General features: G+C 37.5%; 1 protein-coding gene and 1 long non-coding RNA gene across 2 annotated transcripts in view; both read right to left on the bottom strand.

Annotated features, from left to right (window-relative positions):
- LOC122134500 (CMRF35-like molecule 9) overlaps window positions 1-17,500 on the bottom strand; it is a 44,259-nt gene that overhangs the window by 6,568 nt on the left and 20,191 nt on the right. The window contains exon 5 of the mRNA XM_042716099.1: window positions 7,966-8,049. Coding sequence (XP_042572033.1) covers window positions 7,966-8,049 — 84 coding nt within the window. The remainder of the gene's footprint in view (window positions 1-7,965; window positions 8,050-17,500) is intronic.
- LOC122134456 overlaps window positions 13,079-17,500 on the bottom strand; it is a 5,993-nt gene continuing 1,571 nt past the window's right edge. The window contains exons 2-5 of the long non-coding RNA XR_006153855.1: window positions 14,852-14,929; window positions 14,123-14,221; window positions 13,939-13,988; window positions 13,079-13,667 (exon numbers count right to left, since the gene is read on the bottom strand). This is a non-coding gene — a long non-coding RNA (uncharacterized LOC122134456). The remainder of the gene's footprint in view (window positions 13,668-13,938; window positions 13,989-14,122; window positions 14,222-14,851; window positions 14,930-17,500) is intronic.

Raw genomic sequence — 17,500 nt, 5'->3', positions numbered from 1 at the left:
ACAGATCTAACTAACCACACAAACCTTGAGCTCAACATACAACAAGGAAATGCTATAAATTAATGCATGGACAGACATACAATAATAAAGTAAGTAAAGAATAACTGACAACGTGCCGTTGAACTCCGCTTCGCGTCGCGGCCGCATCACCACCTCAGATGTGCATTATTTTTCTAATAATTTAACATCCCGGAGTCAATTATTCCACTTATACTACGGTTACAACACCTCAAGACATCGATCAGATGATATATTTAAAATGATTTGTCCGGTTTTTGTGCCTAAATTGCTATTGTGAGTAGGATTATTTCTTCCACATCTCATCCAACGCTTCTTTTGCTGGTTCCAAACGTTGTTTTAAAGCTGGTAACAGAGGCTTGAGCCGTTGATAGCATTCTAATTCAGTTATTAATGAAGTTATTAGAAAGAGAACAAGAGAGACAGACACAAACACACACAGAGAGAGAGAGAGAGAGAGAGAGAGAGAGAGAGAGAGAGAGAGCTTGTGTGAATTAGGCTACTTCTGTGTGTCCATCAACAGTGTTCTGCAGCAGCGTCTCTGAACAGTGCTGTTATTACCTCACTAGTGAGAAATGTCATGTGTATTTATTTTTGGAAAATTGTCTGTAATGTTTTTTTTTGTTTTTGTTAGTCCTGTAATTTCCATTATTATAGCTTTACTATGCGCAGTGATATGGAACTGTAATGCGGTCAGGAGAGCTGCCTGGAACTACGTTCGCTGTGCGTTTCCCAGAAAATAATGTCACGCCACAGAACGTTCATCAGCCAATCAGATTCAAGAATTCAATGGCCCCCATAGTATAAAATAATATACATATCAGAATACACTGCAGTCCAGAATAGCGTGCTTTAATTTGTCCAAATTAATACATTCAAATGATCCATAATTGTGCATGTCATCTGTAAACATACAAGGAACAATTATAACAATGATAAACATAATGAAAAAAGATTGAATAAAGCCAACAAAACTCAAACACAACTAATACTCAGTAAAATCATGAAAATTATGAGAAGGATGAAGATGATTTCTCTTGATCCTCAACATGCTCATAAATGCATCATATTAGTGGTGCTTGCAAAATCATGCACCATGATGCCAAACTGTACATATTTAGTATGATATTATATATGATGTTATATTATATTAGTTGAATGTAACTGGTTTGTGTTGTGGAGTTGATGGAGAGATGCTCGAGTCTCACTGACGGGTCTGTAGAGTCACATATGACACAAGTTTAGGAAGCACAGCTGTAAACTACAGTTGTTTCTGTGTCTCTGTCCTCTGGATTACACTGACGTCCAGCGTCTTTGATCTACAGTAACAGAAAATAAGAGTTAGTTAATTAACAGAGAAAACAACTCAACCAAAGTCAATCTGTTCAATGTTTTAACACACAAATATGATCATTCACACACCAGCTGCTGGAGATCAACATCAAAATACTGTAAATCACTGCAGTCACAGTCTTCTTCATCATCATCATCAAAATAATGAGCAAGAGATGAAACCCTGACTGTGTTTTAGGGAAACTGTTAATGCAATACAGCTGTAAGCCATTTTAAATCCAGTTTCTGAAGACTCACCTGTTCATAAATCACTGAATTAAACTCTTCGACGGAGGACGACAGCAGACCCTGTGCAACAGATCAGTGCAAGTCTTTATTAAATGATTACTTATTTAAAACTATTCATAATTGAAATCCAGAGCTCATGCATGTCACCCTGAAACCCGACCGGATGCAATCTTCAGTCTTCAGTTTAAAACATTACCTTTATTCTTCTTTTTCTTCCATACAGCCACTATAATCAATGGAAGTCCTATCAGGAGTAAAAGCAAAGCCTCCGCAGTGATGAGAATCACAAATGAACCTGAAAAACAACCAAACACTGTCTGAAAACACTGCAGAGACAGAAACAACCATCAGAACCAGAGCAGAAACTGCTTTACAGAATGAATAAGTGAAAGGATGAAATCAGACAGGAATAAGACTTACTGAAAGTCATGTTGCCATGACAACCATGCATCAGAGCTTTCACTTCCTGTTCTCATGAACAGTGTTACATTAAGTGCACTTCGTGTGAGATAAATATAGTGCAGAGGTGTGTGTCTGGTGAACAACACAGACGGAGTGTGTATTAAAGAAATATGAAAGAGCAGAAGCTGATCTGAGCTGGTGAGGAGATGTGATGATCTGTGATTGAGGATTCATCATGTCTGATGTGCTCAAATGAGGGGCGGTGTTTGAAAATGAGCTCAGAGTTTTGATCTGAAAGTACAGACTGAGCTGCTTTACTGACACACCAGTAGAATATAGTAGCAGATTTATGACAAGAGATACTGGAAATCTAATATTAAATATCCAGTACCTGCAGGGTGCATCACTTTGATCAGGTTCAGCATGAGCTAAATGTGTCTCAACAAATGATCAAAACAAATGCTTTTCTCCAAAATATATCAGATAATCAAACAGGGGACTGTTGCATCATGGGTAGTGTAGTTTGTGCACTCACCAGTGTTTTGGCTGATTGAGTTGACACTGCCAGTACTTCGAATGTGTTGCTCACAATTAATTACTATACTTTTTATAAATCACTCACAGAGAGAGAGAGAGAGAGAGAATGAAATGTGAATGTGTTGCTCACAATTAATTATGATACTTTGTATAAATGTGTCTGTCAGATATATATATTTATATTTATCACCCTTTACTCCAGTCTTCAGTGTCACATAATCCTTCAGAAATCATTCCAATATGTTGATTTACTATCAATGATGTTCTCTTTAGCTTTCTATTCATCCAATAATCCTAAACAAAATGTCACGTGTTACAAAAAATATTAAGCATCAAAACTGGTTCCAGCGCTGGTAATAAATCAATATATCAGAATTATTGTTTGAAGGATCATGAAACATCTAATGAAAAATCTGATTTGCATCACTGAAATAAATTAAACACTAAAATAAAAAAAAACCTATTACACAAATAAACACTGAAAAATAGAAGAGTGAAAACTCCTCACATGACGGCTAAGTTACCGAACATCTGAACATAACCCGGAGTGACCAAAAATTTCACATTGACGGATCTTCTTCTGTCTGTTCTGCAAAATGTAAACATATGTATATTCTGTAAGCATAAATATTGTGGAAATATCAATATTAATTGTTGTCTAGGCGAAGGCATTCCTCTCTGGAAACAGAGCTAACGGTCGGGTTTTGGAGGGTATTTATTCATACTCTGTTTATTCAGCAATGTTAAAATAATATTTTATTTAATGCATAAGCAGGAGAGTCATGCACTCATTATTTTTGAGGGGGCACGAGTGGTGGGGGGGTCGTCATGTGACACACAGGAGCTACAACAGCATATTGGCAAATTATTATTAAGCATTATTTATTTATTTTCATTTTTTATTAGAAACACATTCCCAGACGCATGAACTATATCATGAAATATCTCGATTCTCACCTTCATAGATTATGTTAGATAATATGCGATGATCAAAGTAGCCTAATAATGTAATCTATTAACTATGCATAAAAACCTTCAGTAACAGATATGGGTGTCATGCCGTAACATATTTTTATATTTCATATCTTTATATTAAATGTGAATATAACATTGAAAGTTAATGTTATAAAAAAACGGCTACTAATCTTTCATTGTACAGAAAGAGAGCAAAGAACATTTTCACTGACAGTCTAGAGTTCAATCACTCTCAGAAACTCCCATTAAAATCACTGAAACTGTTAACACTGAAATCAATATCTTATTTAACAGATTCGTACCCACACACATCTTGCACTTTGTTGTTTCTGACGAGAGAATTCTCCAGAAAGAGGTGAAAGAAGCACCAGTATTTTAGCGATGACTCATCTGAACACCTCTGATTGGTCACTGCATTCATGAGCTCAACAGAATCTTGTAATAGTGTGAGTAAAAACGCGTCTGTCTCTGGCTCAGTGAACGCTGATCTGAATTTAGCAGCTGATGATAGACTCGCTGAACCTTCTCACGCCGGTGTGATTGTATCAAATATAGAAAATATTAAACAGCAATTTTTTTTTTTTTTTTTTTTTTTTTTTTTTTTTTTTTTTTAGTCTGCATTCAAAATCCACTTGGCTCAAAAATCTGAGGGGGCACGTGAATGGGCATGACGCCTCTGTATGAGTTACACGCACAACAAACTAATGTCACAGCGGTATCGTGTACTGTAATCGTAAGTCATACCAGTCGAACCATAGACAGCACACGCAGGGGCGCAGATGGGATGTTTTAACTGGGGGGGGGGGGGGCACCAAGCTGTCCAGCGTCAAATTTTTTCAGTCCGAAAAATCACCAGCTCAGACATAGACTGAAACATTTCAACATCTCAAAAAATTAGAATACCATAGAAAAGGTCTTTATTTTTTTGTAATTTAATTAAAAAAGCAAACTTTCTTATATTCTAGATTCATTGCACACAAACTGAAATATTTCAAGAGTTTTTTGTTTTACTTCTGATGGTTATGACTTACAGCTCAGGAAAATTAAAAATTCAGTATCTCAAAAAAAAATTTGAATATTCCCATTTTGAGCTTGATTAGTTTTTTTGATTAATTTTGAGTATAAATACTGGGTACCTCTTGGGGCAGTTTAGAACATGCAACAGTTGTCCTGAAGATGATCAACAACAACAACATCCTCCACAAGGAGGGTAAGCCACAGAAGGTCATTGCTGAAAGGGCTGGCTGTTCACAGAGTGCTGTATCAAAATATATTAATAGAAAGTTGACTGGAAGGAAAAAGTGTGTGGTAAGAACAAAGGTGCACACGCAGCAGGTATGACCACAGCCTTGGGAAGACTGTCAGGAAAAGCTGATTCAAGAACTTGGGAGAGCTTCACAAGGAGTGCACTGAAGCCGGAGTCAGCGCATCAAGAGTCACACGCTCAGACATCTTCAGGAAAAGAGCTACAGCTGTCACATTCCTAGAACTAAGCCACCCCTGAACCAGAAAATAACGTCAGAAGCGTCTCACCTGGGGTAAGGAGAAAAAGAACCGGACTGTTGCTCAGTGGTCCACAGTCCTCTTTTCAGATGAAAGTAAATTTAGCATTTGATTTGGAAATCAAGGTCTGGAGTCTGGATGAAGACTGGAGAGGCACATAATCCAAAGTCCAGTGTGAAGTTTGTGAAGTCAGTGATGATTTGGGTGCCGTGACATCTGCTGATGTTGATGTGATGATCTGTGATTGAGGATTCATTTCTGATGTGCTCAAATGAGGCGGCGTGTTTGAAAATGAGCTCAGAGTTTGATCTGAAAGTACAGACTGAGCTGCTTTACTGACACAGTAAATATAGTAGCAGATTTATGACAAGAGATACTGGAAATCTAATATTAAATATCCAGTACCTGCAGGGTGCATCACTTTGATCAGGTTCTGCATGAGCTAAATGTGTCTCAACAAATCATCAAAACAAATGCTTTTCTTCAAAATATACCACACGATCAAAGAGTGGACTGTTGCATCATGGGTAGTGTAGTTTGTGCACTCACTAGTGTTTGGCTGATTGAGTTGAACTGCAGTACTTCCTGTCATTGTTCTTGTTGTTTGAGAGAGAATGTTTGAGGAGTCACTGACAGAGAGAGAGAGAGAGAGAGAGAGAGAGAGAGAGAGAGAAATTAAATGTGTTAATTTATAACAATTAATAATGATACTTTGTATAAATGTGTCTGTCAGATGCATGAATGCAGATGTTAAGACATCATGAAAAACCCATCTAATGTGATGCTGTATTCATGTCCAAAAGATTTAATTATGAAATGATTTTATTTTGAGCCGTTCACAGTCTCATAAACTGTAGAACCACTGGCTGTAATAAAATGACATATTTCAAGCATTCAGTTATTTGACATCTGAATCTATACAGCAGGTGTTGAGGCCACATGACATATTGATGTATTTTTTACAGAAGATGAAGTGTTGATGACATTTAGAGTTTGAGAAAGTTTGAGACATGAACTGTCTGGTCAGAACTTGTTGATAACATATAAATTATGGTAATATGACCACTATCATGAATGCAGCATTAAAGATGTGTTCAGAAGCTTTGATGCCTCTGTATTTAAGAGAATCAGATTAACTATTAATGATTTGATTGAAATTACAGCTTTTACAAAAATACATGTGTGTAAAGTGTTTCTTAAGGTGAAGTGTGTGTGTAAGTAAAATTTATTTTTATATGAGAATTTTTTTAATTTTTGTGAGTGTGTGTGCATTTGAGGTTTTTTTTTGTGTGTGTGTCCAGTACCCTGTGCTTGCTGTGGTCAGTGCTGGTGTGTGTGTGAGTGTGAGTGTGTGTGTGTGTGTGTGTGTGTGTGTGTGTGTGTGTGTGCAGGGCCGGCGCTAGCCATTTGGGTGCCCTAAAGCACAAATGCTTGGCGGTGCCCTCCCCTCCCCTCCCCCTCCCAACCAACCACCACCCACCCACCCACCAACCAAAGAAATACTACCATTCAGAATTTCTTAGTTAGGTTCTCTTTACTTCCAAAATAACTCTGCAAATGAATAATTGGAACTGAACAATGTAACCACAGAAAGTTTAAAGTGCAAAAAAAGTTTAGTGCAATAACAGTATAAGTGTATGAATTTTATGAAGTAATGAATTTTAAAGTGCACATGTTAAACTGCAAATAACCATGCATAACTGCACAGTAGAAATTACTCAACAGAGGGACTACATCTCTATATAAGAGACCATTCTGCTATTCTATAGAACTATATTAAACATTTTCACTACCATCAGTTGTCAGAGGCCCTAAAGAGGCACCGACGCCCTACATTTACCTAGCTGCAAAATCAGCTATCAGGTCATCATATGACAGTTTCTGAGCCACGTCCCCCATTGATGCTGATGACAGCCAGACCACTTAAACGTTCCTCTGCCCCACTGATGAACGCAGGTACGTTTTAATGAGTTTTCGCTCAGCAGAGGCAACTGTGACAGCCCTAGGTACAACAACGAAAATCTTTATCTAAGGCGGTCTAATTTGGCAAAATCACATCACGTTCAGTTGCAGGTTTTTCTTCTAAAGTTCAGACTGAGGCAGATAGACATTGTATTGAAGCGAAGAAATTACAATACCGAACGTTCTGCACTAATAGCTATATGCCCACGTGACACATCTGTAACGTACGGGGAAAATTAGCTTTATTTGTCATTCAAATATGACGATGAGGACCCCAAACGATTGGCATTCCCTTTCCTTCTCAAACAAACTGCATCTTAACAGCCCAAGTTTCTCAATTTCCCCCGGACCCCCCCCGTTAAAATAAAAGACTCAACATGCAGGGCTAAAAACCCCCGGATCTTTTGCACTACTAGCGTCGCGGACGCGCCGACGCCCCTGGACATGCATACTACACGCAAGGGCTACAAAACTAACATTTTTATTTAAAACATTGTCTTACCTGCAAGCGACGCGCGAGCATCATCCCGCTGTCTATTCTTTTTTTTTTTTTTTTTTCGCGCCCCGACTCTTGGTGCCTTTTCGAGGCCATGTCTGAGGTCGGTGTCTGCCAAATTTGACATTGATTGAGGCATAATCGAACAGACCACTGGGGAGGTGGGGAAGGGGGGGCACCAGAGGGAGACTGGCACAGAGATTCACCTTTTTCTCGACTAATTTGGTCTAGGCCTATATTACTTTTGTATTGCTTTTGTATATTAACATGCTTTTAGAAATATTTTATTTGTTATTTATACTAGTAGCCTATTGTGATGATTTTTTCACAACCCAGATTTTTTGGTGCCCCCCCCAAGCACTTGGTGCCCTAACGCGCAGTGCGTGATGTGCGTGTGCGGCGGAGCCGGCCCTGTGTGTGTGTGTGTGTGTGTGTGGTGTGTGTGTGTGTGTGTGTGTGTGTGTGTGTGTGTGTGTGTGTGTGTGTAGTACCTGTGCTGCTGTGGTCAGTGCTGGTGTGTGTGTACGAGTGAAGGGTGCTGGTTGAGATCTGGACAGGTCTTGTTTTCTGTGTAGCTGAGAAACAAGATCACGTCATTGAAATCAAACAAACACATTAATAAACAACCATTAATTACAGCGTGAAGCATAAACTAGTGGATGAAACAGACTGTTGCTGTGTGTTGAACATTAGGCACCTCTGATCACATTCAGCTTGATGTTTTTATAATCTCCCCACCATCCAGCTCCACAGCTGTACTCTCCAGCATCTGTCAGACTCAGGTTTCTGATGGTCACTGTAAATAATCTCTTCTGATGATCGTCCAGCAGAGAGAATCTGCCTTCAGACACTGATGACGCTCCTCCGTCAGATTTTAGTATAAGTTTCTTATCTCTGAAAGGTCCTTTATAGAAGTATTTGTAGGAGTTTTCATATCCTTCAGCATAAGGACAATTCAGAAGCCCTTGTCCTCCCTCTGTTCCTCTCACTATAATATCCACACACACTGAACTGATCACTGCACACACACACACACACACACACACACACACACACACACACACACATTCAGTACACTTCTGTACTTAAAAATAGCCAAAATAAGCCAAAATTTTAGACAATAAACACTTATAATGTATCAGTAAAATGTGTGTATATATATATATATATATATATATATATATATATATATATATATATATATATATATATATATATATGTATGTATAAAGAATTATATGTTTTAAATATTTTACCCATTAGGAGAAACCCAGAAATCATCAATGGGAACTTCATTTCTTCATCTGTTGAATTCAGAAAATCAGTTTGAAAATCTAAGTTCCTCAAATGTCTTTCTTGAACTCAGATCTCCAGTAATACTGTGAATAATGCTCTCTTCTCTCAGTGTAGAGTACAGTTATATGTCTGTTGCTGATCTGACGTGATGAGAATCAAACACTAGCGCTGACGGACAGAATATTAGTGTCTTCATGTGATGTTGAGGGCGTTATGTGTGAAAAATGACCAGAAAATTAACTGTGAACTCACAAACCACAACCTGCTTCCTCTGTTTCTGTTCTGCCTCTACCTTCAAGTTTAAATAAATTAAATAATAATAAATTAATTAAATAATTAAATTAAATAATAAAAATAAAAAAATATATTAGTAGAAAATGTATTTACACTTTGCAGAGGTTGTGTACTTAAGTAAAAGTACACAAACAACCATAAAAATATAAATAACAAACTAACTAAAAACAACCAACTAAACAGACAGGAGGCTAACAAGCTGAACAAGATAAGATACAAACTGACTACAAACACCTCAGGAGACAGGAAGTGACATAAAAGTCCAAGACAAGGCACAGCGAACATGTAACAAAAACAAGAAAGAACTGATTTGTGAAGGGAGCAATCACATTTATTTTTATAAACCCAAAATAAAACTCAGTGCCTCAAAATCTAAATCAAAACAAAACAAAAAACACAACACAACACAACAAAACAAAACAAAACAAAATCCTTCTAAAAGGTCTCCTCAGTATAACGGATAGATAACATAATGCTGAGTAAAATTAAAAAGTAAAGCACTCTTGCACAGAAAGTGCTGGTTTCAGCTTCATCACTGGCTGCAGTCATGTCCTCATCTCATATTTAAAACACATGCAATTCACAACTACTCACTAAGTAACTCCTATTCACATAAAGCAGTCTCACTGACACATTTCACCAAATATATTTATATAGCCAAATATATGCTTAAAATATATTCAAAATATACAAAAAATGCCCAAATAATATATATATATATATATTATATATATATAATATATATATATATATATATATATATATATATATATATATATATATATATATATATATATAATTTGTTTCAAAACAGATTTACAAAAATGTTTTCTTATATATATATATTCTGGAAAATATATTTGAAGAGTTCTGCTGTTTGAAATTTTCTTCTAAAATGAGTGTTTTTATCAGAATCCTTTGTTAATGTTCAGTTAATTAAGTATATTTACATAAATATATTTAAATTTATATATATATATATATGTGTGTGTGTGTGTGTGTGTGTGTGTGTGTGTGTGTGTGTGTGTGTGTGTGTGTGTGTGTGTGTGTGTGTGTGTGTGTGTGTGTGTGTGTGTGTGTGTGTTTACAAATATATTTCACCCTCTATATATAAACTTCAGCAAGGAGCAATATATAAAAATATTAAACGCCATTAAATCATCATAAAATCTACTTTTGATTTCTAGTAGAAAATCTACTTGTTTTTAAAATGCAGGCTACTGACATGTGTTTTATTGTCCCTGAAATACAGTGGGTACGGAAAGTATTCAGACCCCCTTAAATTTTTCACTCTTTGTTATATTGCAGCCATTTGCTAAAATGATTTGTTCATTTTTTTTCCCCTCATTAATGTACACACAGCACCCCATATTGACAGAAAAACACAGAATTGTTGACATTTTTGCACATTTATTAAAAAAGAAAAACTGAAATATCACATGGTCCTAAAGTATTCAGACCCTTTGCTCAGTATTTAGTAGAAGCACCCTTTTGGATCTAATACAGCCTATTAGAGTCTTTTGGGAAAGATGCAACAAGGTTTTTCACACCTGGATTTGGGGATCCTCTGCCATTCCTCCTTGCAGATCCTCTCCAGTTCTGTCAGGTTGGATGGAAAACGTTGGTGGACAGCCATTTTCAGGTCTCTCCAGAGATGCTCAATTAGGTTTAAAGTCAGGGCTCTGGCCGGGCCATTCAAGAACAGTCACGGAGTTGTTGTGAAGCCACTCCTTTGTTATTTAGCTGTGTGCTTAGGGTCATTGTCTTGTTGGAAGGTGAACCTTCAGCCCCAGTCTGAGGTCCTGAGCACTCTGGAGAAGGATTTTGTCCAGGATATCCCTGTACTAGGCCACATTCATCTTTCCCTCGATTGCAACCAGTCGCCCTGTCCCTGCAGCTGAAAAAAAAAACCACAGCATGATGCTGCCACCACCATGCTTCACTGTTGGGACTGTATTGGACAGGTGATGAGCAGTGCCTGGTTTTTTCCACACATACCGCTTAGCATTAATGCCAAAAAGTTCTATCTTGGTCTCATCAGACCAGAGAATCTTATTTCTCACCATCTTGGAGTTCCTCATGTGTTTTTTCATGTGTCTTGCACTGGGGAGAGGCTTCCGTCGGGCCACTCTGCCATAAAGCCCCGACTGGTGGAGGGCTGCAGTGATGGTTGACTTTCTACAACTTTCTACCTCCCATCTCCCGACTGCATCTCTGGAGCTCAGCCGCAGTGATCTTTGGGTTCTTCTTTACCTCTCTCACCAAGGCTCTTCTCCCCCGATAGCTCAGTTTGGCCAGACGGCCAGCTCTAGGAAGGGTTCTGTTCGTCCCCATTGTCTTCCATTTAAGGATTATGGAGGCACTGTGCTCTTAGGAACCTTAAGTGCAGCAGAATTTTTTTTGTAACCTTGGTCAGATCTGTGCCTTGCCACAATTCTGTCTCTGAGCTCTTCAGGCAGTTCCCTTGACTTCATGATTCTCATTTGCTCTGACATGCACTGTGAGCTGTAAGGTCTTATATAGACAGGTGTGTGGCTTTCCTAATCAAGTCCAATCAGTATAATCAAACACAGCTGGACTCAAATGAAGGTGTAGAACCATCTCAAGGATCATCAGAAGAAATGGACAGCACCTGAGTTAAATATATGAGTGTCACAGCAAAGGGTCTGAATACTTAGGACCATCTGATATTTCAGTTTATCTTTTTTAATAAATCTGCAAAAATGTCAACAATTCTGTGTTTTTCTGTCAATAAGGGGTGCTGTGTGTACATTAATGAGGAAAATAAAATAACAAATGATTTTAGCAAATGGCTGCAATATAACAAAGAGTGAAAAATTTAAGGGGGTCTGAATACTTTCCGTACCCTCTGTACATTAAGGACTATATAATTGTGTGTGTGTGTGTGTGTGTGTGTGTGTGTACACACATATATTGTATTATGAAAAATTACGTGTATAGAATAAAAAAAAAAAAAAAAAAAAAACCTTTGAATAAGTGTTTAGGCGAAGTAGCAGTGCTTGCTGGGGTTATTTTCTGTGGTAATGAACCCTTCTCAAAGACCCACCCTCCTTAGTTACTGTTGCTATGTCTGACAAGCCGTGCTGCTCTCACGCAGTGAAAAATACACCACCGAGCAAAGAGGAAACTGACAACACACCTCCAGACAAGACAGATTACTTCTGATATCAAGCAAAACTTTCACATTTTGTCTTTTTTTTTCAAAGAAATGTAAACAATAAATACCAGTTTGTGGCTCTTTAATGTGTCATGATAGATGACTGAAGAGCCTCAGTTCAAGCAGCACATGAACCGATCATCTCTTCTGCTTTACCAGTTATAACACAACATGAACATTAATGAACATCAGAAGGTATTTCCTTTTAAACTGCGGGAAGATGTCAATACACACAATTTTTTAGTTTTAAGTCCACCGAAGTTAATCTACTCTCCTGTCTGATTTGTTTGTCAGATTCTGCATTATTATTGGTCAAATCACCTGTCAATCAAGCTCTCTGTGAAGGGTCAATTGCAAAAATGCTGTTGTTTAAAGACACTATATAATCCAGAATATGGCTTGAACATTAAAGTCACACTTTCTCCTTCATACCAGTCCTGAGAGAAGAGCTGCATTGTGGGAAGTGTAGTCTGTGTGTTTAGCTGAAGCCTCACAGCTCTTCCTGTGGCTCTGGTTGAACTTCCTGTTTGGTAAGTAACTGCTGCAGACATCTCATGTTTAACCGAAGCAAAAAGACCTGCTAGTTATATTTTGATAAAGATAATTGTTAGTATTAGCATCTCAGTGGAAGCTGCTTTTAGGAGCCTCCACTTTATGTTGCCTGCAAGGATTTATCAGAATATAAATCTACTTTTGAATGTCCATCAGTGTAGAAAGATGCTCTTCGGCAGCAGATCGGTGCAGTTACAGCATCTACCAGCAGAACTGAACAGATCAAACTAACCACACAAACCTTGAGAAAGAAAACAACAAGAAAATGCTACATACACCACACATAAATAATAATAATAATATATTAATGCATGGACAGACATACAACATCAAAATACACTGCAATCCAGAGAAACATGTTTAATTTGTCCATTAAGCTGCAGATTGCAAGTAACTCATGAGACTCAACTTCAGAAATTAATACATTCAAATGTTCCATAATTGTGCATGTCATCTGTAAACATACAAGGAACAGTTATAACAATCATAAACATAATGAAAAAGATTGAATAAACCCAACAAAATGAACTCAATTATGACTGATTTTCAGTAAAATCATGAAAATTATGAGAAGTATGAAGATTATTTCTCTTGGTCCTCAGCATGCTCATAAATGCATTATATTAGTGGTGCTTGCAAAATCGTGCACCATGATACCAAACTGTACATATTTAGTATCATATGATATATGATGTTATATTATATTAGTTGAATTGAACTGGTTTGTGTTGTGGAGTTGATGGAGAGATGCTCGAGTCTCACTGACGGGTCTGTAGAGTCACATATGACACAAGTTCAGGAAGCACAGCTGTAAACTACAGTTGTTTCTGTGTCTCTGTCCTCTGGATTACACTGACGTCCAGCGTCTTTGAGCTACAGTAACAGAAAATAAGAGTTAGTTAATTAACAGAGAAAACAACTCAACCAAAGTCAGTCTGTTTAATGTTTTAACACACAAATATGATCATTCACACACCAGCTGCTGGAGATCAACATCAAAATACTGTAAATCACTGCAGTCACAGTCTTCTTCATCATCATCATCAAAATGCTGAGCAAGAGATGAAACCCTGACTGTGTTTTAGGGAAACTGTTAATGCAATACAGCTGTAAGCCATTTTAAATCCAGTTTCTGAAGACTCACCTGTTCATAAATCACTGAATTAAACTCTTCGACGGAGGACGACAGCAGACCTGTGCAACAGATCAGTGCAAGTCTTTATTAAATGATTACTTATTTAAAACTATTCATAATTGAATCCAGAGCTCATGCATGTCACCCTGAACCCGACCGGATGCAATCTTCAGTCTTCAGTTTAAAACATTACCTTTATTCTTCTTTTTCTTCCATACAGCCACTATAATCAATGGAAGTCCTATCAGGAGTAAAAGCAAAGCCTCCGCAGTGATGATAATCACAAATGAACCTGAAAAACACCAAACACTGTCTGAAACACTGCAGAGACAGAAACAACCATCAGAACCAGAGCAGAAACTGCTTTACAGAATGAATGAGTGAAAGGATGAAATTAGACAGGAATAAGACTTACTGAAAGTTATGTTGCCATGACAACCATGCATCAGAGCTTTCACTTCCTGTTCTCATGAACAGTGTTACATTAAGTGCACTTCGTGTGAGATAAATATAGTGCAGAGGTGTGTGTCCGGTGAACAACAGACGGAGTGTGTATTAAAGAAATATGAAAGAGCAGAAGCTGATCTGAGCTGGTGAGGAGATGTGATGATCTGTGATTGAGGATTCATGTCTGATGTGCTCAAATGAGGCGGCGTGTTTGAAAATGAGCTCAGAGTTTGATCTGAAAGTACAGACTGAGCTGCTTTACTGACACAGTAAATATAGTAGCAGATTTATGACAAGAGATACTGGAAATCTAATATTAAATATCCAGTACCTGCAGGGTGCATCACTTTGATCAGGTTCAGCATGAGCTAAATGTGTCTCAACAAATGTTCAAAACAATTGCTTTTCTCCAAAATATACCACATAATCAAACAGGGGACTGTTGCATCATGGGTAGTGTAGTTTGTGCACTCACTAGTGTTTGGCTGATTGAGTTGAACTGCAGTACTTCCTGTTATTGTTCTTGTTGTTTCTCTTTCTGTTTGAGGAGTCACTGACAGAGAGAGAGAGAGAGAGAGAGAGAGAGAGAATGAAATGTGAATGTGTTGCTCACAATTAATTATGATACTTTATATAAATGTGTCTGTCAGATATATATATTTATTTATCAGCCTTTACTCCAGTCTTCAGTGTCACATAATCCTTCAGAAATCATTCCAATATGTTGATCTACAATCAATGATGTTCTCTTTAGCTTTCTATTCATCAAATAATCCTAAACAAAATGTCACGTTACAAAAAATATTAAGCATCAAAACAGTTTCCATCGCTGGTAATAAATCAATATATTACAATTATTGTTTGAAGGATCATGACTCTGAAACTGGAGTAACAGCTGATGAAAAATCTGATTTGCATCACTGAAATAAATTATATTTTATTGTATAAATAACCTCTGACACAGACAAGAGTGAAAACTCCTCACATGACGGCTAAGTTACCGAACATCTGAACATAACGAACCAAATGCACATTGACGGATCTTCTTCTGTCTGTTCTGCAAAATGTAAACATATGTATATTTCTGCAAGCGTAAATATTGTGGAAATATCAATATTAATTGTGTCTAGGCGAAGGCATTCCTCCTGGAACAGAGCTAACGCGGGTTTGGAGGGTATTTATTTCATACTCTGTGACAGCTTATTTAATGTAAAAATAATATTTTATTTAATGTATAAGCAGGAGAGTCATGCACTCATTATTTTTGAGGGGGCACGAGTGGGGGGGGGGGGTCATGTGACACACAGGAGCTACAACAGCATATTGGCAAATTATTATTAAGCATTATTTATTTGTTTTCATTTTTATTAGAAACATTCCCAGACGCATGAACTATATCATGAAATATCTCGATTCTCACCTTCATAGATTATGTGATAATATGCGATGATCAAAGTAGCCTAATAATGTAATCTATTAACTGTGCATAAAAACCTTCAGTAACAGATATGGGTGTCATGCCATAACATATTTTTATATTTCATATCTTTATATTAAATGTGAATATAACATTGAAAGTTAATGTGATATAAAAACAGCTACTAATCTTTCATTGAACAGAAAGAGAGCAAAGAACATTTACATTATCAAAGATCATTTACACTGACAGTCTAGAGTTCAATCACTCTCAAAAACTCCCATTAAAATCACTGAAACTGTTAACACTGTGAAATCAATATCTTATTTACAGATTCGTACACACATCTGCACTTTGTTGTTTCTGACGAGAGAATTCTCCAGAAAGAGGTGAAAGAAGCACCAGTATTTCAGCGATGACTCATCTGAACACCTCTGATTGGTCATTGCATTCATAAGCTCAACAGAATCTTGTGTGATTGGTTATATATTGGTGATTGTAAAAACGCGTCTGTCTCTGGCTCAGCGAACACAGATCTGAATTTAGCAGCTGATGATAGACTCGCTGAACCTTCTCACGCCGGTGTGATTATCAAATATAGAAAATATTAAACAGCTATTTTTTTGTCTTTTGGAAGCTGCATTCAAAATCCACTTGGCTCAGAAATCTGAGGGGGCACGTGAATGGGCATGACGCCTCTGTATGAGTTACACGCACAACAAACTAATGTCACAGTGGTATCGTGTACTGTAATCGAGTGTAGCCTAAGTCATACCAGTTGAACTGTAGACAGCACACGCAGGGGCGCAGATGGGATGTTTTAACTGGGGGGGACCAAGCTGTCCAGCAGTCAAATTTTTTCAGTCCAGAAAAATCACCAGCTCAGACATAGACGATAGTACAGATGCATCTCAAAAAATTAGAATATCATAGAAAAGGTCTTTATATTCTAGATTCATTGCACACAAACTGAAATATTTCAAGAGTTTTTTTTTGTTTTACTTCTAATGGTTACGACTTACAGCTCAGGAAAATTAAAAATTCAGTATCTCAAAAAATTAGAATATTCCATTTTGAGCTTGATTAGTTTGATTAATTTTGAGTATAAATACTGGGTACCTCTTGGGGCAGTTTAGAACATGCAACAGTTGTCCTGAAGCCGATCATCAACACCCTCCACAAGGAGGGTAAGCCACAGAAGAGCATTGCTGAAAGGGCTGGCTGTTCACAGAGTGCTGTATCAAAATATATTCATGGAAAGTTGACTGGAAGGAAAATGTGTGGTAAGAAAACGCTCAGACGTCTTCAGGAAAAGAGCTACAGCTGTCACATTCCTAGAACTAAGCCACTCCTGAACCAGAAAAAAACTGGTCCCTGTAAAGTCAAATTTAAGAATGTGTTCTGAGTTTGTCATACCACAGAAAAATGTGTTATTAGCCACCCAGCAAAATTTAAGGATAAAAAAAGCCGGTAAGTATATAAAATAAGCTATCAAAATCTCGAAAAAATTAGCAGTAGTCTCAGCTCTCAAACGCCGGGGGCGTGTCCACTGGCTGCGCTGAAACCACGCCCACTCGCGGGAAAGCTGCAGTCGGCACACTCCACTGTCACTGCTACAGCCGAATGGATGCTCCTAACAGATTAATTGGTTAGTGACGAAGGCATAGCCAGCAAACTGTAGGCTGTAGTAAGTAACAGTATGACAGT

The sequence above is a fragment of the Cyprinus carpio genome, chromosome B1, assembly GCF_018340385.1.
Source record: "Cyprinus carpio isolate SPL01 chromosome B1, ASM1834038v1, whole genome shotgun sequence".
NCBI lineage: Eukaryota > Metazoa > Chordata > Actinopteri > Cypriniformes > Cyprinidae > Cyprinus > Cyprinus carpio.
This window is presented reverse-complemented; position numbering and strand designations above follow the sequence as displayed.